Consider the following 21454-nt stretch of genomic DNA (forward strand, 5'->3'; position numbering starts at 1 on the left):
ATAACTTTAATTTGAGATTAATTTGAATGCCTACACCTTAAGGCACTGTACAATTGTTTATTTTATATAACATAAGTAATTAATTAAAGAGTCATGAACTTCATCCACCAATATAAAATTTCATTAATACAACAAATAAGTTATTCAATCAAGCTGTTTCCTTTAATGAAAGGGGAAAAAATCAAAATTTTAAACTTTAGCCTGAGAAAAATAAAAAGCCACAAAAATATGATAGAATGCTGCTACTGTTGTTCATGAATATTTATTTTGGTGATTCACTAAACTAATTTAAAATAATACAAATGTGAACATCAACTTAGTGTTTTTTCTCTTAATACAAATTTAAAAACGAAAAATAATACCATAATTTCACAGAGAAACACCGCTCTAGTATATATGCGACGCCCTCAAATATCGGATAAAAAAGAAAGCTTTTCACTGGATACACCGTGCCGAATTTTACTATACTAACGCAGGTATTCATGACAGACTTAACACGTGTTCTAAATATGCATGCATTTATGTATAATTTAAATAGTTAAATAAAAACCAATGAAAGAATATTGAATACACAAAAAATAGAAGCAGTCATAGTGTATAAAATGTATTTCAATAACTTTCTAAGTAAAATTAAGTACTTCCTAAGTTTAAGTTGAAGTAACCATTAAAATAAGTATTAAAATTGTTAAAAATAAAAATGAAACAATGTTACTTTTAAATCAGCAATCCAAAATCTTGTTTAAGTCATAAACGATAAATCCAAACAAATTTTGTTTAAAGAAAAACTAAAAATTAATCTATTTAAATATCACATATCACTATATATACAAATCACTGCACTTAAGAACCTTCAAAATCAGAACTCTCTGTATCAGAGCTAACTAGGTTTATTAGTTCATTGTTTATTTTAGGTTCATCCCAGTCACTCACACTTTCAGTATCACCTTCAGTTTTGTTTTATCCAAGGGATAACTTTCGCATCTTTGAAGCCATTTATCACAGTTTTTTTTAACAGCCTTCCAAACTTGGAACACCCGTGCGGCGACCTCCTCATAAATTGTCTGTCGCATGTGTAGGAGTGGATGATGCCCTCCATTCAGTTCTTCCACAACGGCCTCACTTCTTGCTTGAAAACCCAGTTGACAGTCAGGTCTTGTGCTTCTTCACTTCACGCCTGTTCCCTATACTCAACAGCTGTTTGTACAGCTGAAGGGAAAGAGAGACTTTGTTCTCTTGAGGATAGTGGTCCCCAGAAAGTGATTCCAAGAAAGGATGCCAGCAGTAGTGGGGGAGGGGACAATTCCAGGTGAATTGACCATTCTTTGAAGTAACATTAAGCATGAAAAAATAAATAAAAGGCACTAGTTATAGGTGGAAAAATTATGATGAAATTTCCAACCCGACTTCTAAAGAGTAAATTTTCTAAAGTAGAAAAAGAGGTACTCTATGTACACCACCCGATTAGATAAGTCTTCCAACTAAATTTTCCAATTTTAACTCAATAACGCTGTGGGGTATTTTCACGAAATTACGGTATTATTTTTTCTTTGAAACGTCATTTATTATATCTAAAAATAGTAGTTTTTCCAAGTTATTTTAATCATAGAATTGTTCTTTTTGAGTGAAATTTGTAAAGGTTCAGTGCAACAAACATAAACAGAAAACAGAACAGCGACTATTTTACAAAGTGCCTTTTAGAGTTCTTATAAAAGTTCTGCAGGAAATACAGTCGAACCTCGATCAATCATTTCTGCATCTCTTGTTTTCTCTATGCTTTGTCTTGATTTAACGCTCCTGTCACAAATGTTATTCTTACAACATTAATATCCATTTCTATTCCTTTTGGAATTAGTTATTCTTCCGTATATCGTTTAGAAATTCTTCTAACATTTTTTAAAAAAATATTGAGGTAATTTTGTTTTGAAAAGAAAAATACTAACTCCCACTAATGATGAAGAAATACAGGAGGATTCATTGCTGGTTGGATGAAAAACCTTAATCAAGTTTGATGTTTCTGATTCAGTTGATGAAAATGTTTAAAATATTTGCTGTTGTCAGTTCAAGAAATTGTTGCAATAGCTGAAGAAACACAAAGTGATACCAATGAAGACAAAGAAACAGAACAACTAGCACCGACATTTGCGGAAAGCCTCGTAGGCTTTAAAATAATGAGAAACTCTCTGTATTCACGTGAAGTTACAGAAAATGAAGAGCACTCTGTCACTTACGGTGAAAATTTATTTGTTTGCTCTGAAAAGACAAGAGTGTGTTCGAACTACATAAATGTGTGTATTCACCCTTCTTTTGCTTCATAATTATTTTTACAATAAGTACATATCTTTTCTTAATTAAAATTTTTATATTTATTGCAAAGTTACTAATTGTCAAGCCAATTTCAATTTTATTAACTTCCATATGTTTTCTGGACATTATATGATATTTTATGCTGATTCATATTGGTCCTTTTCTCATTAAATAGTCCATTGAGGAACGATTGATCGAGGTTCAACTGTTATTAAAAATATTATCATTTTTCACTTACATCTTTGCTTGCCAATTTAGGACTCAGGAAAATATCTGAAAACAACAATGAAATCATGAAAAATACATTTAAAATAATAACTAAAAAAGTTTCAATAAAAAATTACTAAGATTATCAAATATTTTCAATAGATGAGATGGAACTGAGAAAAAAAACTAATAAAAAATATAATTTACATTAGCATACTATAATAACAACTAAAAAATATAACATTCACTTAACCCTTTGCAGTAATATCCAGATTATTTCAAACAAAAATTTGTGGCTGAAAGCTACAATAAGACCATTAAGAGTCAATATTTTTCAGTCCTATCAATTTTCAGTCCTATGACTTTGAGAAGAGTCTAAATTAATATTTTAAAATTGTCCTCAATTTAAATGAAAAGGAAGCCTGAACTAAATTCACATACTTGCACAGAGCAAAATAATTTAATTTAAATGCAAGAATAGATTGCTGGATTACATGCAACCACAATTACTCTGATTCTTATAGTTGTATTAAATCACAATTACTTTGTTGAAAATTTAGCTAGTAAGTCATTTATTTACTTTGGCATAAAATCTTGTTTGAAAGTTTGAGGAGTTCTGAAGATTTAAAAACTAGTTGTACATAGGACATTAGAACATAGTACTAACACGATCATAAACAAGTACTAAGAACATAGGAAACAAAAACATAGCACAAAAAAGCTAGTGTATTTTAAAAGTTTAGAATCAGATAAAGAGATTTAGGTGTAATAGAAATGATTATCAAACAAAGTATTCAACAAATTGCGAATAAGCGGCAAACAACAACATTCTACAGTCACGATTGAGTATTAATATGTTTAAAAATGCATTTCAATTCGACCGGCGATTTTCAATGATAAAATAGAAAACTTACTATCTTCTTCAGTTTTAATGTTCCCTTCTTTTAACAGATCCAATTCTGCAAGCAACTTAATATAACTTTGACTGTTTTTAAATGCAGGAAAATATTGCTCATCTTGCATTATTTCATAAACCTAATAATACAATTAAAAAAAACATTTTAAGACAAACTGATATACAATTACATATTGTGACTCAGACTTTTTAAAAAAATACACTTTTTTCTTGTTTATGTAAAAAGTTACAATTGATACAAAGTATAAGCTTTAACAAATCACACATCTTTTTTGGAAAGAAAAAAAAACTGTAATGATAAGAAGTAAATAAAAACAGGGTAGAGATGAGTCTGTTCATTTGATATATTGTACTTAACCATATATTTTGAATGAAAGCTACATCATAAAATTCAGTACACTTTGTACCAATTTATCGTCAAAACATAAAGAAGTGTAAAACCTTCAAAATATTTAAAGGAATTATCTTCGTTGTATCGTAGAATAGAATCGTTAAAATCCCCTATAACTTTCCCTCTCCTTTAAATTTATTCTTCAAATTATCTGCTAAAAATCTTATAAAAATATCGTTTAAATTTTACTTCTAGATGGTAACAAATTTTAAATTTAAAATCTTGTAACCAGAAAACCACATTTATTTGTATAATTTATCATAATATTTGTATACTATTCTAATGTGAATGATCAGTGGAACTGATTTCAATATCAGTTCCACTGAGTAGCTAGTCCACTCATATCAGTTAGAAGGTACTAACTCAAAGAAGAAATGGTTACACTTTGGTATAAGTTCAATGAACTCACAGCTATCTACTAATGCAGTTAAAATTGATTCCAAATCATATCACTTTTTGAACTAATGCAAAGGATCTAATGTTTGAAGATTGACACAACAATTTCCCTTCCTTACAGACATTTATATTGAGTTTCTTACATTATATTATTACATTTTTATGATATATTAAATTAGTGTATCATATTTTAATAATTGTTTTGTTCAACAAGCAAAATTGAAATAAAAGGTTCCACAAGCAGTAATTGAAAGGTCAATTATTATAAATATTTTAGAAGCTTTCATTATACGAAGGATTTTTTAAAAAAAAATACATTTGATAAAGAGTTACAAACCATTTACATTTCCTTCTTTAAATTAAGAACAAAAAAAAACTTTTTTTTACTGTTGATTAAATGATTTTTAAAAGCAATTTAGGATAACAAAATTTAATTTCATTCTCAGAATATTTTCTCACAAGCTGAAGGAATGATATTCTTTTAACAGCTAGTTACCATAAAATAGATATGAAAAAAATTTGTTTGGTATCACATTCAGTTCATCATTTTGTCATAAATAATACATGAATTTTTTATAGCTTTCACAATTAAAATTTTTCATTATACTTGAAAATGCTTACTTATTTATTTTAACAAATTTGATTTAGAGCAAGTGCCATTAAACTTTTGGGACAAAATTATTTTCAATCTTGTATTTTAAAAAAATAAAAAAAATTAAAATTACTTTTTAATAGAAACAATGGAATATTCAATTCATAATTTATTTTCCCCTCCATTAGATAAAATATAAATTAGTATTTATAAGCATATGGTACAAGAAGTATCAGCTTTTTATAACTTAATATTCAGTTGTATCAGTTTCAATATGCAACAACTAAGAAAAAAATATTTGCATTTACCCATCTCTAAGGCATGAGCAATGAAAAAAAATAGCAATATGCCAAAATATTTATTTATGAAACAAAATTCATGACATGTAGTCAATAAACTTACTTTCCACTGAGCTTCATCAAACCAGGTGCTACTAGGTGTTTCTGTGCGTATTCGACATAGTAACTTCTTTAAAAGAGATTCATCTAGTCTAACTCTAAGAGTTGCCTGTATATTAAACAATATTATCATTAAACAGATCTAAGTTAGAAATAGCAATAAACATAGGTGATAAGCCCAATAACATATTTTATATTTCAATCTTTATAGTTAAAGTGAAAGGATTTAGCTGATTGGCTTGGATAACTATAGCTTACACTTTAAATAATTTAATCTTATTATTAAAAATATCTGGGTAAATTATAACAAGAGTTTTAAAAACCATCTAAGATAGACAAAATTAAATTTTAACACATGAAATTAGAACAATTAACAATAAATTAATTACATAATTTGGATATTCATTTAACTTACTTTTTCAGATAAATATAAATCAAAAATATGAACAGCAGCTTCTCTCAAACATTCCATGTCTGGGGGAGTTGGTGATTGGGTATTCTCATTGATTTTACTTTGAGATAGCATTTGTTCAGCAGAAACTTTATAACTCTGAAGAAAGAAATATTATACAAATTTTAACTTCTATATGATTTCAACTATGAAAAAAAAAATGGACAATTACAGTGCATATTTTTTCCAAATAAGTTTATAGGTCTTAAAAAATTAAAATACACTTTATCTAATTATAAAAGATGGATATCATCTCACATTAGCATTTCGCTTTGATAAAAAAGGTCAATTATAAAAGATGGATATCATTTCACATTAGCATTTCACTTTGATAAAAAAGGCCAATTTCTGATTTTTAAAGTCTGAAAAATTCATGAAAAAGAGGAATGGAAAATAGATTTATTGTAGATAACATACTGATAAGCCATGTAGTTGAAAACATAATAAAATTATATTTGAGATTCTGATCATGTTACCGTTCATTAAAAGAATCATATTTGAATATTTGAATAATATGAATTTTAAAATTTCCAATCAAGTATGTTACACATTAAGTACATTAATATAAAGATTCTCACACTCTTATAGTATTCTTTTGCATGTTTGATGAACAACCACAAATTTTATCACAAATATATTGAAGAAAGTATTATGCAATCAAATTACTTAAATCTTTGTTTTCTAAATCTTTCAAATCCTAAATATTTACATGAAAATTTTAATGGATTTAACTGATGAAATATAGATGAATATGATAAAATATAGGGATCCTTTTTCTGAAAGTGTTAAAAACACAAAATGCAGCTGCTTTTAAAAAAGATGCCATTACATTCGCCTTCTCATAAGAATGATTAAGATAAGCAGTCTTCTTATCAGAAAATGAGTGACTCATGTGATGCAACTGATAAAAAATGCACTTTTAAAAAATTTTTACACCTGAATTATAGAACTATGTAAAATATGAAAGTATCAAACTATGTAAAATATGAAAGTATAGAACTATAATAAATCTTTTGCAAGTGAAAATAAAATCCAAATTACCCCTTTTCCATCAAACTTAACCCGAATAGTAAATAAGACTTTCTCTAATTTTATCAGAAAATAGGAAACCTTTGCGATATAAAGTATGAAAGTGTACTGAACATACAAGAAGTTTTAGATAACGGCTGAGATAAAATCCTCAACTTATTAAATTGGTTACTTTAAGGTAACTTGATTAGGGTAACTCTCAACTTCAGGTGGTAAACCAGTAAACCATCCGGATTTTTCTCGAAAGGATAACTTGATGACATTATTTTAGGGATAATTCAGCTTACTTAAGGTATTTTAAAAAATCTTCTGAACCTAACCTAATAAAACTAATTTAACAATTCTAAAAAACACACAAATGAACAAATAATCTAAATGAGTACTGCTAAAAATGAGGGGGGAATATAAAATTTCAACAAAAAAATAAAAATTTAAAAAATAAATTGAGAATTCATTTAAAATGCTAAACCAAAAAATAAAAAAAATAAATAAAAATGTTACAATACATGAGGAGAAAGTCTTTTATTCATTTACACAATATTTCAACTTACCTCAACAGAATGATAGAAGAAAATATAACCTTGTGCTGACAAAGCACTCATAAAATCTGAAAGAGATATAAATATTAACAAAAAATAACATTAATTAAAAGGAAAAATTTATGTTGAAATAAATTAAATTGGATTGATATGGACAACAAGAGCACTTATATTCCTTTGAATTAATTTTTTTTAAAAAATATAAATGCAAAAATAAAGAATAAACACAGACATGGTGCTTCCATGTAGCTTTTAAGTTATGAAAAAAAAAACTCCTTAGTTTTAAAATAATGCATCTATATATATATTCAAAGAAATAACACAATTTTTTAAAAAAAATAATAATAATTTATGACTAGAATGAGTTTGAATGCTTGATTATGACTTTGAATGTGAAGCCTTTTCCTTTTCCCCATCTCTAGATAACGTTTGATCAGAAGCAGTTCATCATAAATGTAAAAACAAATAAAAAATGTTAGCAGATTCTGCACTGAAAAGAGTGCCTGTTTAACCCCTTAATGTACAGATTTTTCAAAGAAAAAAAAACTGCCAAAAAAATCTATTTTTTTAATGTAAAACAACACACTTTGAAACATTGTCCTGGCTCAACTATTCTTTTGGTGAACAATTTTGAAATACTGCGCTTTTGTTCCATGGAAAAAGGCTTTATTTTATTCTTGAATAAATAAGTGTTATAGCTTACAATCTTATGTAAATGATAAATATCAATAAAACGATTTTTTTCTTAGCTTTCACATTGTTATTTTCAATTCTCGATTATATTCTAGTGGGAAAAATTATGGCAGCATAAAATACAATGCCGCTCGAATTGTCTCGAGTCTGCACAGTTTGGCCTGTTTAGCGTGCTCAAATTAATTCGAGCGCACGAGTTAAAGTAAAAGATGGCACAGTTATTTATACTAACAATAAAATTAAATACATGGAACAAACGTAGATCAAAAATGTGAGAGTTGGGTTTCGTGTTTTTAAATTATTTGCTAATTACATTCTCATGGAATGGATCTAGCACAAAGGCTAACCAGTAAGTCTGAATGCTAGCTGCTTTTGCTTTCCTCAGTGAAATAGACTTCCCACAAAAACAAATTGATAAGATAAGGGGTTCTACATTCCAATTCCTCATAAATCTATCACTCCTTATCTCCCCTTCTGCTGACCAGACGAGTGGTCCTCTAGCGTCCACCATGTAAAGGGGGCCACCACAAACGATTTGTAGCTTACAAATTATCGATTTGTTTTTGTGGAACATCTATTTCATTGAGGAAAGCAAAAGCAGCTAGCGCTCAGCCTATGGATTTCAAAAAGAACCAAAAAATAATTAAAGAGTTATATGAAACTTAATAGTTAAATATTTTTTCTCACATAACAGATCACAAGTTTTAGCTTCTTTAAATGGAAAAAAATTATAACCACTGACCAGTAAAATAATGAAGGGCTATATTATTAGTCAGAACAACATCAAAATGTAGAGGGAAAAGCTTCACACCCGGCTCTGTCAAAACCTTCCAATCAATGCCCTAAAAAGATAATTTACACATCTATTTAAATAATTCAATAGATACTTTTCCCGAGTTGTTTCCTAAATTGATTGTTAAAGAAAATAGCACAGAAACAAATAAGAATTTTTATACAGTAGAACGTATTTATAACAAGCCTACATTTAATGAGATTCCTGATTTTAAGAGTGAAATAGACTGCTACGCTTGATACATTATAAATGCAGAACATACTCTTTCAGAAAATAATTTTTTCCAGTTTTTTTGGATTTAACAGGCAAGAGAATTAGTTTGAAAAGCATGAAATAATATCAGAAATAATGAAAAATTATAAAGAAAAAGCATTGTACATGATTGATTGTTTAAAACTATTAAAGGTATTTTAGAACTTAATTATTCTAAAATATGTTTTGGTGTCATTTCGAAACAATGGAAGATTTTTTCGAAATTATTAACAGCAATTGTGACTTTCAAAGAAATGTGAAATGCCAGCCAGACTGAAAATTTTCTCGTTTCCAGAAAATAAGTAAATTTTTAGAAGGCATGAATATCATCAGAAATGAGTACAGTTATAGAAGCATATCCAGTTTCAATCACATGTAAAAAGCACTCTTTTCTGGAAATAACAATTTGTAGAAACTGTCTTTCATTCAGCCACTTAAAACCTTGATAAAAATTTTTTTATCCCTAATAGAAAAAGTTGAAATTAAAAAATAAGATTAAAATAAAGAATATAAAAGCATTTTTTGTGAGTTTTTATGTTTAGTTTTGGTGTTAACTATGAATTTGGATTTAATGATGGAGCCCATGAAACAAGCACTTTTTGTTTCTCAAGTATAGGTAATTCTGTAATATGGTATAGTATAAAAAAGAAAATATAAAATTTAACGAAGGACAAGAAAGCAAATGATTGACTTACTAGCTTAAAGATAACATAGTAACTCGCAAATATATTAATTTCTTACTGTAGGCATTCCAGTTGAATCAGTATCGACACTCCCATCACTGAGTCTTCGCATTTGTGTTTCGACAACTTTACGAACATAAGACAAACTACTCAACTGTTGCTTTATTTCAGTATCTAAAATGTCCATACCAAAATTTTAGTTTAAATTTTTTTCACAAAATTCCTAAATAAGCAAACAATAAAAAGATAACAAATAGTAATGTTTAATAATATACTTAGGTATAAGAAAATTAAATATTTTCAGCATTTCCAAAAAAATATTTTTAGACAGACATTTTTAAACTTAAAATTTTCTAACAGATAGAATTTAAGCAAACGAACAAATTTTTAACATAGATAGTTTAAATCTTCAAAATGAAAATTTTAAGTGAAATGCAAAATAAAAAACAGAACTTGCAGATGAAAATGTATTACTATTAAGTGTTCATATATTATATAATAAAACAAAATTGATTTTAAAAAAACTATGTTTTTGATTGGAACTAGAAAAGAGAAAACAATTCAGTTTTTGTCAGATTTAAAGTGAAATCATACAGCATATTACTTTTATACTAAACTTTTATTACCAACAAAATTGCTCTTTATGTAACCTACATTTTCAATTTCTGTTAAACTAAAACAAAATTACAATCTTCTTTCTAGTTCATTTGAAGAACATAGTTTTTAAAAATTTTGTTTTATTATTTTCTTCACTTTAATTTTGTAATTGTTTTGTTCATTTAGAACTGATAGAGTGATTGTGCATGTTTTGTTAATAGGTAAAGTAAAGTCACACAAGCAATTTAAATTAAGACTGACAAATATAGAAACAAATCAACTTAAAATTAATAATAGGAAAAAATTGTTTTTAGTTGTATAACAGATCATTTATAAAAAATACATTCTGAAATAGGTAACAAAACTCAGGTTTTTGACGGATTAGGACAGTGTGTTTTAAAACACCATATTAGGTGGTAGAGGCATGTGAAAGATGGGAGTTAAAAAGTTGTTTTTTTCCTGGAGTTAGCTACTTTTGCTTATAGCCAAAACTTAAATTTGGCTAAATTTAATGCTCAAATATGAGCTTTTAAGACTGCAAATAGACAAATGTTTATTTTAATTAAATTTAATTTAATAAAAACTGAAATCTTATTAAAATTGAACGATATTAGTCACACATATATTGATCAGAACTTCAAGATAAAAGATATATGAGATTAATATTGATAAATATTGATATATGAGATTTAAAAATTATTGAATTTTTATGACTTTAAAAAAAATTAAAAATCATATATATTTTTGTGAAGATAATGGTTTATCCTAAAAGTCACCTTATTCTAAGACTTCAACCTCATTGTTTCTTTCTTTGTCTTTTGAAGTCCTTGCAAAAAAGTTTTTGAAAATATTAACCCATGGCAGTATCCCAATTCAACCTGAAATCTTATATCATTAAGTTTTGATAATTTTAGTTGCAATACCCAGAGAAATTGCCACAAGCTTGCGGTTCATTATAATTTTCTTAATCTTTAGTCAACTTTCCAATTCATATCTCACATACTCAGAAAAGAATTTTGGCTTTTTTTTTCACCATGACATACCATATCACTTTTCCTTTTTATTTTGATTTATTAGGAGACACTGCTTCTACAGTAGTAGAGAAAAACATGAAACTAATAGTAGAGAAAAACATGAAACTCAATTAGAAACTTATGTGCACAGTCACAAGCTAAAACACAGGAACGCTAAGCATTTAGTCACAATTTATCAACTGTTATAAGCCTATATTGGAAACCAGACCAAAAACACCATTAATCAGATAGCCAACTTTAAAGCTAACCTGGTTTTGCAGCAAATCTCGATTTTTAAACTATTGTAAAATGTGGATTAAAAAGCTTTCCTACAGTTTTTTTCTTTTTAATTAGTAAAAAAGTCTATTTAGAAATTAAAAATAAAAAATGCTATCTTAGGCAATAGCTTTAATGTAATTAATTTCATAGTTCAGCTCAAGATAAGAACAAATACTAAATGCTATGTAAACTAAGGTGTTGAACACAGAAGAAATAATGTGGGAGTAGAGAAACAGCAAACAGTTTGCAATACTCAGTGGTTTAGAGCTGACACTTCTAAGAAAAACAAGAATGAGCAACAACAAAAATTTCAGATTTTCTGTCACCAGTAAAATAAATTGTATGAATTCTTTTGAATAAGCCAATAAAACATAATAACAATAAGCCAAGTAAAGCACAATAAAAAATCAGTCCAATTATGATAAATAAGATTTTACCATCATTTCCACCAGAGTCTCTGGATCTTAAAACAGCTATTTCATGGTTCACCATTTCTTGAACTGCTTGCAATTCTGCAATGTTATCAGTACATCTAATAACAAGTAGAAATCCATCAGTGGTAAAAGTTGTTTCTTTGCACTAAAAATAAATTTTTTGAGCTTCTCATACTAGATTTTAAATATACATAAAATATTTTCATGTACAGGACTCAGCAGCACAAAATTTTATTGCCATGTTTCTCATAAGTTTTCAGCTTTTGAATGTTATATTTGTTACATTTTAATCAATCAAAAAATCAACCTGAGAAACGAGTTTTAATTATTATATTTCTTTTTATTTCTCTCATATCTTTGCATTGCTATGTTTTCTTTAAATCTCTCTTTTGGCATTTTTTAATAATAGCCTGTAAAAAATATAGGACACATAAAATCATGTGGAAATTCGTAGCGATAACTATGGAATGGTGACCGAAAACTATATCAAATCGATGCAAAATCGAACAAATGTGGTTGAGAATTGAAAGATATGATTGGTTATGATTGAGTTGGGTATCAACTAAAATTATGTAGACAATTTTAATCAAGAGCATAGTTGCGGAAAAAGAGCAGGGGAGGGGGGTAAGAGTAATTACATATAAATTCATGATGGGATCCACGCAAGTCAAGCACAAACTTCAAAAATATTTAGTTATTGTAGAAATATTTGAGTAGTGATGACAAAAAAATAAATAAATGCTTTAACATAATTTCCAAACAATTAGTAATCAAAATGTATCACAATTAATGATAATTGTGATACATTTTGATGCACACAGCACTTTCCATGCACACAGCACTTTCATGAGTTGGGTATCAACATCGATGATATTTGTCAATTTCTATATTTATAACAACAAAAAATTCAGCGAAACACTTTATCAGAATTGCTGCATATTAATTAATGTACCCAAAATAGTAATTCCAAAAAGAATGACTAACCTCTTAAAACCATAAGAAATTTCATCAGTTATACTATTTTTAAAAAAAATTCTACACAATAAAACTAGATTAAATTAAAAAACATATAAAGCATCAAAAATGGATACAAACCCCTTTAATAAGTATCATCCTCATCAATGGGAGTTACAAATAAAGTCAATAAAATAAAAATTAAGTCAATAAAGAATATGATTGCCACTACCAAGCAAATCAAGTATTTCCTAATAAAAAAATTAGCACCTAAACAAAAAAAAGTAATTCTATCCATTCATCATAAAAATTAATAAACCTTTGTCATTTTAATTATTACCACAATTATTTTAATATTTTTATTATTGACATGTTTTCAATTTCTAAATTAAATTAAATTCAATTCAATTTCAAAATTAAATTATTTAATATGATAGATAATACTATTCAACTTTGAGGGCTTGAAAGAATACCTTGCCTTCAGCCAGCTTACAATTATGTAGTACTAAAAAAAGTTATTTATTAACAAAAAATGAGATAAACCATTTCACTTAACTTCTGTAAAACTTAGATATTCAAAACATGATAATAAAAATATTACCAATGAAAATATTATTCATAAAAACATTATACACACCATCCAAACAATAATTTGATTAATATAATCTGGGTCAGATACGAGATCAATAATAGGTAAAACTGCTGCATTGACAATAATTTCCTGAAAAATAAAACAATTTTTAAAGCTAAGAATTTAGAAACTAAAACAAAATTAAAAAAAAGGAATAAAGTTTCTATAATTACCCTTAAGATAAGCCTAGAAACTAAATTTTGGAAATCTTCAAATGGTAAAATAATGTACATAATGACTTCACATAATTCCTCCAAATATTCTAAAAGAATGATATAAAAACAACTATAGTCAAAATAAACTATTTCTAATAACATTCTTTGCTTAAAAGCAATAAAATTATTTTCATTTGACTTTAAAAGAAAGAAAAATCAATTCTATTAATGCTGATTTATAGCCTTAAGAAACAGAATATACCAAAGTATTGACATAAAACACAAAAACACTTCATAACTTGAGATTAAACAAAAATATTCATTGTAAAAATATATTTCTTTATATATCAATGTGTGCTAATATTTGAATGTCTTTAATATTACATGTTAATTTTACTCCCTCTCTCTTTCTTTTTTTTTTTTTTGAAAAATCTATTTATTCCTCTGGCTGTCTTTTTTTTTTCATGAATTTTTCAATAATAAGCATTTTTTTCCGTTGAAAATTTATTTATTTATTTTTAAAAAAAAATGCTTTATTAACTTACTTTTGAAGGTTCAAAAGTTAAGCATTTTCTAAAACGGATTAATTTTAAATTAAACTTTCAATAAAACATGTCTGATAAAACACATTTCTTATTTTAAAGTTGAAACTATATATTTAACACATCAATTTTTTAAATTTAATTTTTGAGTAGAAAATCAAATTAAATGAAAATAATTAAAAGTAATTAATTGCATAACTATTAGAAATACAAAAGCAATTAAAAAAAAGATATATATATTTCACAAAAATGTGGAAAGAAAATAAAATAAAAAAAATCGAACTATGAAAGCATGTAATTAGATTTGAACATTAAGCAAAAACATTTCAGATTTTTAGTTTAAAGAATTTAAAAGGTCAAGATTATTGATCAACAATTCTTTTATTCCAAATGCAGTGTTTAAAATTAAAAGCAACAAAATGCAGCATTATTAAGCTAGGTGTATATTTCAAAATGAAGAATTCAATGAATTTACATTAATTTATAATTGATTATAAGCAGTGCACTACTTACAAATTTCATAAAATAAATAATTTTAATTGCAGAACTCAATGAGTTTATCTAATAAAATTCATAACATAATGAAGACTGAAGCTTAATATCATAAAAATTTTCAAACTAAAAATTTTATAAATTTAAACAAATTTGAAATTCTTAAAATTATTATTCCACGATACGCTTTTTATGCAGCTTCATTTTTTCATAACAGAAAATTTTGAACATAATTTAATGAATTCAAAGACAATCAAATGATATTGAGTAGAAAAATATTCAATATGTCATTACATATTTCGTATTTAATAGAGCAACAAAATGTCATACAAAATTTTTAAATTGAAACCTTAATTGGAGATATAGATTTTAAAAAGAAAAATAATAAATTTCACAAAATAAAATAAAAAACTGCATTTACATACACTGCACACTTTTTTAATAGATATTATCTATTTCAAATCATAAGAATACTTAAAAATAATATAACAAACAAACTCTTGACATACCTTGTTCATGTTTTTTAGAAGTACAAACTAAACTATGACTTAGATTATCTTCAGAGGAACCTTCAAGTTTAAAAAACAAAGACAGTAGATTCATATTTGTTGCTGGATCTGAAAAATATTATCTACATTAAAAAACATCTTTAATTTAATAAATGTCCAAATAAAGCCACCATAATTTTATGTTGTAAGTGAAATAAAGAAAACCAATGACAAATAAACATACATGTTATGAAAGTGTTTTAAAATATGCATATTTACATTAACTCACTTCCTGCTCCAAATAATAAGTCAAAAAGGGTGCAACTATCCGGATGAAATATAGCCATTAAAGTTAATATATACATTTATGTCCAGCCCAGAAGCAGAAAGTGCCTACAACTGTGACGTACGTCGCAGAACAAATGAAGTCCTGCAGAACAATTTGTATCTTTAATACTTCTGTAACCATTTTTATCAAGAGAGCTTCTAAAGCAAGTCGTAAAAGTATTAAATTCAGAGATTTCAAATTTCATAAAGTTTATGACTTTTTATATTTTCTATTCCCATTCCAGAAGCAATTTGTGAATCGTAGGGATCTACGATTGACAGAATTGTTTCTAAAAGATCAAATGCTTTCGATGGAGATGAAGAAGTTGTTTTAACAACAGACCGGCGAAGGTTCATGTTTGCAAGTGGTGCACCATCTGGGCACTTGTCCCTGCGAAAGATTTTTATTTTAATGTTTGGACCTTCATATCATAGGTATTTTATTAATACTTCATCATCATCATCGTCATTAACAGAATTTTTAACTTCAAAAGTGATTGAGAAGGTAACAAATCAAGAATGTTTGCCTTGGTTTAAAAAATAATGTAGTGTATCTGTGTATGATTATTTATTTTTATAAATGAAAATATAGTATTTTAACGTAAAATTGACTTTTTTTTGCTGTGAAATGCTTGCAGAACATTTGTATAAATTAATAAGTCCTGTTGCAGAACATTTGAAAATATTCTGCTTCTGGGATGTCCAGTAATAGAAAACAGACAAGGTGGCTACAATTTAATGAGACATGCCTAACAACATAACTTAAAAATATTATGATTTAAAAATATTGTTTGCCAACTTACCACTGCAATTATTTTTAAACTGATTTATTAACAAAACAATTAAGGAAATATTATTTAAGCAACACAAATTGAATGCTTACCTTTCTTCTGAAAATCTTTTAAACGAGAATGTGCTCTACGAAAGATATGAAGATGGGATGTAAAATCATCAACTAACTTTGTTGTTAAATAATTAACCCATTCAACATCTTTAAACCTAAAATTTAAAAGTAATGATGTATAAACAAAGTAACTTTATATGGGAAAGAAAGTAATAAATTTAACTAACATGATTTAGGAGATAAACTTAATATTTTTCAATATTTGCTACCAAAACTAATTAATACTTCAAAGTAATTCAACAGTTAAATTTGTTAATGTTGTGAACATAACATTAACTAATATTACTAAAATTTTAACAAATTAAGTAAACATACCGGCCAGAAAATGCCACAATCACTTTTCTGACAAGATCCTTTAAACTTAAAAGAAAATCTTCATCTTTAGAAATATGGCTATACCAAGTTGCAATATAATCTCGAAAAGCATAATTAAGAACCTAGAGTAACAGATAGAGACTTCATTACTTCAAATGAAAACATAGTTTATAAAAAAGTACAATACAACTTTAAAAAAAAAAGCTTATAGAAAATCTTTCTTTACTCCTTAATCAACAAATGTTTTTTTTTTTGGTGGAATCTCCATAAAAAGATCTGTAATAAAAGAGCACTAAGATTCATATGCCTTCAAACAATTCACTTCAAGAAATATGAAGCAAAAAATGGACGTAAAATAAAAATTTATTTTGCTTTATGGAAGGGGTGAAAAGGTCTTCAGCAAGAAAAATGATTTTTTATAATTTCAAATATGCATATGCTGCATTTTTTACAGATTTGCATATGTAGCAAGTTGTAATGCTAAACCCATCATGAAGGCAGGTTTTCCTATTATTAAAACATAAAAATTAAAAACACTGAGACAAATATAATTAGGTATAAAAGTGTAAAATACAAAAGAAATCACTGAAACCTCTTGTAAAGGATCATCAATCATATTGGATCCTGTTAATCTTTGGTCATATTTGATACTTTTCTTTGAAGAGCCAGGCCCATGCATCTAAAAGTAACAATTATTGAAATTAATACCATGAACATGCTTATAGCTTCTTTACATCACTTAATAAGTTATATAAATGCAATAATAATTAAATCTGTAATAAGATCCAAAGTTGTCATCCAAGTTGAATAATTTATGACCAAATCTTGATAATAATTTCATATATTGTTAAATTATTTTTAATACAATCACCCCTGAAAAATATTGAAATTATCAGCTAAAAATTAAAAATTTTAGTTTATTAGACAAATGCTAAGCTATTTATTTTTGACAAAGTGCACAGAAAAATTTGCACTTATTAAAAACATTAACTATAATTTGTTAATGAGGTATTGGTGTCATGATTATCTTTTTTGTTTATCAAATATTTCTCTGAAACTATTATTAAAAACAAAAATATACTTTGCAGTTAAACAACAGCCAGATAACTAATAAAATGGCCATCAAATTTGAATTTATAAAAATTTAACTGTTTTAATGTTAATTTACTCTGTAATAAACTATTGGTTAATAGTAAGAGCTCAAAGATGATTATTTGTTTAAAAATTGATCATTTGTTTCAAATTGATCAATTGTTACAAATTGATTATTTGCTTAAAAACAAAAACAGTTTTTACACTGCACAGCCAGTTGTCAAACAATTTTATTTAAAATAAAATTAAATAATAAACAAAAGATAAAATATAAATAAACAAAAGATAGCATGAAAATAACAAACTTGTGCTCAAACTTCAGACCACAAAGAATTTTTTAAATGAGAAACCCTAAAACAGAAATACAACTGTTTCGAGACTAGAAATGTTGAGAGGGGAACATCAAAGATAAATAAACAATTCTCATTATTTAAAATCACAATTTTTTATAAGATGAATAATTTTACAATGCAAACTTAAAAAACCTTAAAGAACTAATTTATGAACAGTTTACATTAATAAATTAATTAATGCCCTCATGATGAAGCAAAAATTGCTAAACATACAACAGGTCTTGAACTTAAACTGTTCTGCAAAAAAGTGAACCTTAATAGTTCTACTTAAAATATTATTTGTTCAACAAGGACTTTGATTGAATTTAGGGATGAAATCAGTAAAAATCCAAAAAAGTTGAAAATAGAAATCCAAAAATTTTATGTGCAAAACACTTTTGAAATAATTGAAAAAATAAATGAAAGCAAGAAAAAGCATGCTGAAGGATATAATCATAGAATATTATAAATTTTTTCATAAAAAATATTGATGCAGGATTTTTTTAAAATATAAAACCGTGTAAATTTACATGAATACATATTTATATGAATATCAAAGTTGGATCTTTAGGATTTTAAATCGAGTGAATATAAATCTCGATGTGTGATTTTTAAAACAGAATAATAGAAATCCAGATATGAGATTTTTAAATCTTTTGAATATGAATAACAATATAGAATTTTAAATCAGAACAAATATCTTTCACAATGTGAAATTTTAAATTTTACGAACATGAAACACAGTACGTGATTTTAATGTGTATGAATCTGAATTGTGATGGGTAATTTTAAATCACTTAAACAGAAATCACACTGGGTAATTTGAAATCAGGTTGACATGGGTAAGAAAAACCTTAAAATGACCGTGAATATAAATCTCGATGTGTGATTTTTAAAACAGAATAATAGAAATCCAGATATGAGATTTTTAAATCTTTTGAATATGAATAACAATATAGAATTTTAAATCAGAACAAATATCTTTCACAATGTGAAATTTAAAATTTTACGAACATGAAACACAGTACGTGATTTTAATGAGTATGAATCTGAATTGTGATGGGTAATTTTAAATCACTTAAACAGAAATCACATTGGGTAATTTGAAATCAGGTTTACATGGGTAAGAAAAAACTTAAAAAAATATTCCTATTTAAAAATTCGTAATAGAGTAAATTTTTTTTAATTTTTCTTTTAATCAAATTGAAAAAGAGCATTATTCCATCAAAAAGAGGAAAAACTCACCAATATAAAAATGCTATTTCTATCAAAATTTTAGCATCTTCTGCTTTAGAAACCAGAAACAAGTTTTAACCCATTAAATTTCAAAAATAAAAAAATGCCTAATAAATTCAAGCATAAAAATCTATCAAAAATATTAAAACGCATAGATAGGGAAAATTTAACTAGAAACAAGTTTTAACGCAATCCATTTCAAAAATATAACGTGCCATATAAAGTAAATCATTCTAAGCATAAAAGAAATATCAAAAATAAAAATACCTAGTAGATAGTACAAACTTAAAGAATTGCAACAAAACTCTTTAGCAAATATATTTTTCATTTACCTTTAAAAGTGGAGTAGGATAAGCAACTCTTCTATGTAAATCATTTTTTTCAACTGATATTCTTCGGCTATAGACATGAGTAATCAGAAATATACTACACAGAAAGATACAACAAATATTAGAACATACTTCAGACTTTATACAATAAAATTCAAGAATAGGTAATATATAGAAATTTTTAATGAGAGAAAAAAACTTGACTTTATAATAAAAAATTTAGAAAGCTTTCACGTAAAAACTACTAAAACTTTTTAAATTGTGGACATGTAAATAAACAATTAAAGCTTCTTACTTACCTCAAAATTAGAATTAAAATGCTGAAGATTAAAGTGATCAATAAAACTGGTCCAAATGAAGCAATGAAGAGAGCGATTATGAGCCACAGCCAAAAGTTTTTCCAAATCATCTAAATAATATATTATTGTAAAGATGCAGTAGGTCATTTATAATTATGTGAATATGACACAAAATTAATTTAATTTTTAAGCTAACGCACTTAAACATAAATAAATTAAATAGGATATTTTTAACTTTAACGCTCCTAGTGCATATTCAATTTAATATATTTCATGCAAATACATTTAAAAAATGTAGATAATAAGTAAATCTTCAACACAAATGTTTGAACAATAACTTCATAACTGTAATAGAGACAGTAAATATTTTCGAGCATAAAAATAATTTGTTTAAATAAATGTTTCCCTATTTGCATTATAAAATGCATTATTAATATAACAGTGAATGCATGTTGTGTGATCGATTATAAAGTGAAAAACCAATAGGCTCGTGGTTTTTAAGTATATTTTTCCAAGTTATTGACTAACACCAGATAAAGATTTAATTAATTTTGAGTTCAATATGGTGAAGAGAAACCAGAAATAAAATTAAATAAAAACTGGCATATAATAAAAAATATAAAAAGCGACAGAAAGAAATGTTGAAATAAAATAATTGACCATAAATAAAGAAAAAAACACGAAATACAATAACAAAACGCCTACCATACCGCAAAAAGGCATATTGATGAACTTTTACAGAATGCATGTCACGCTTACTATGAACATTTTCTGCAACTGATGCATAGCAAATCAAATTAGTTCAAGCAATAATAGCATGATGAATTGAAAACTGAAGTTGTTATGGTCATTAAATCTGAAAATTATAAGGAAAAACCAGACAGGAAAGCAGTGTAAAATGTAAACAAATCAGCGATCAAAAAGCAGTAGAAAAAAAGTGAAATTCCTGTTGCCAGTTCAACTAATTTATATTATAAATAAATTTTAAGACTCAATTGCACTGCAACTTAAATTAACGTATGTGCGCTGTGCTTGTTTGGTTATTTATTTATTTTTCAATCTCAATTTATATTTCATTACATTACGTTAGAGAATACATTTCTAACGAGTAATTCTCTCTATCATTGGTTCTCTCACTTCCAATTGCCTTCTAGGAAGACTGAAAAACATTTTCTTGCAATGAACTTGCCATTCAAATTCTCAATTTGCTTTGATGGCAATGGAAAGTGCATAAATCACATGTAGCAAGAATGGCCGCTGAGAAAAATCCAAAGACAGGCTATTAAAATTTTGATCCTCTCTAGAGACAAGGCGATGGCACCCCCGTTTTGGTAGCAGAGAACAGATTTATGGTATTTACCAATTAATGCAATTAGATATTTGCAACTAAT

General features: G+C 26.5%; 1 protein-coding gene across 5 annotated transcripts in view; it reads right to left on the bottom strand.

The window, feature by feature from the left end:
• The window catches only part of LOC107457469 (sorting nexin-13), a 47019-nt gene extending 25997 nt beyond the window's left edge, over positions 1-21022 (bottom strand). The window contains exons 1-17 of one of the 5 annotated variants that reach the window (XM_043045160.2): positions 20774-21022; positions 20064-20173; positions 19768-19861; positions 17368-17454; positions 16776-16897; positions 16440-16555; positions 15251-15358; positions 13726-13814; positions 13559-13642; positions 11971-12112; positions 9703-9818; positions 8659-8758; positions 7236-7291; positions 5620-5754; positions 5209-5313; positions 3426-3546; positions 2543-2577 (exon numbers count right to left, since the gene is read on the bottom strand). In XM_043045160.2, coding sequence (XP_042901094.1) covers positions 2543-2577; positions 3426-3546; positions 5209-5313; positions 5620-5754; positions 7236-7291; positions 8659-8758; positions 9703-9818; positions 11971-12112; positions 13559-13642; positions 13726-13814; positions 15251-15358; positions 16440-16555; positions 16776-16897; positions 17368-17454; positions 19768-19861; positions 20064-20173 — 1620 coding nt within the window. In that variant the 5' untranslated portion in view covers positions 20774-21022. Of the gene's footprint in view, positions 1-2542; positions 2578-3425; positions 3547-5208; positions 5314-5619; positions 5755-7235; positions 7292-8658; positions 8759-9702; positions 9819-11970; positions 12113-13558; positions 13643-13725; positions 13815-15250; positions 15359-16439; positions 16556-16775; positions 16898-17367; positions 17455-19767; positions 19862-20063; positions 20174-20768 lie in introns of all 5 variants that reach the window. The other 4 variants (XM_043045162.2, XM_043045158.2, XM_043045161.2 and 1 more) reach the window with 4 other exon arrangements.
• Between the last annotated feature and the right edge of the window lie 432 nt (positions 21023-21454).

This window comes from Parasteatoda tepidariorum, chromosome 2, assembly GCF_043381705.1.
Source record: "Parasteatoda tepidariorum isolate YZ-2023 chromosome 2, CAS_Ptep_4.0, whole genome shotgun sequence".
Classification (NCBI taxonomy): domain Eukaryota; kingdom Metazoa; phylum Arthropoda; class Arachnida; order Araneae; family Theridiidae; genus Parasteatoda; species Parasteatoda tepidariorum.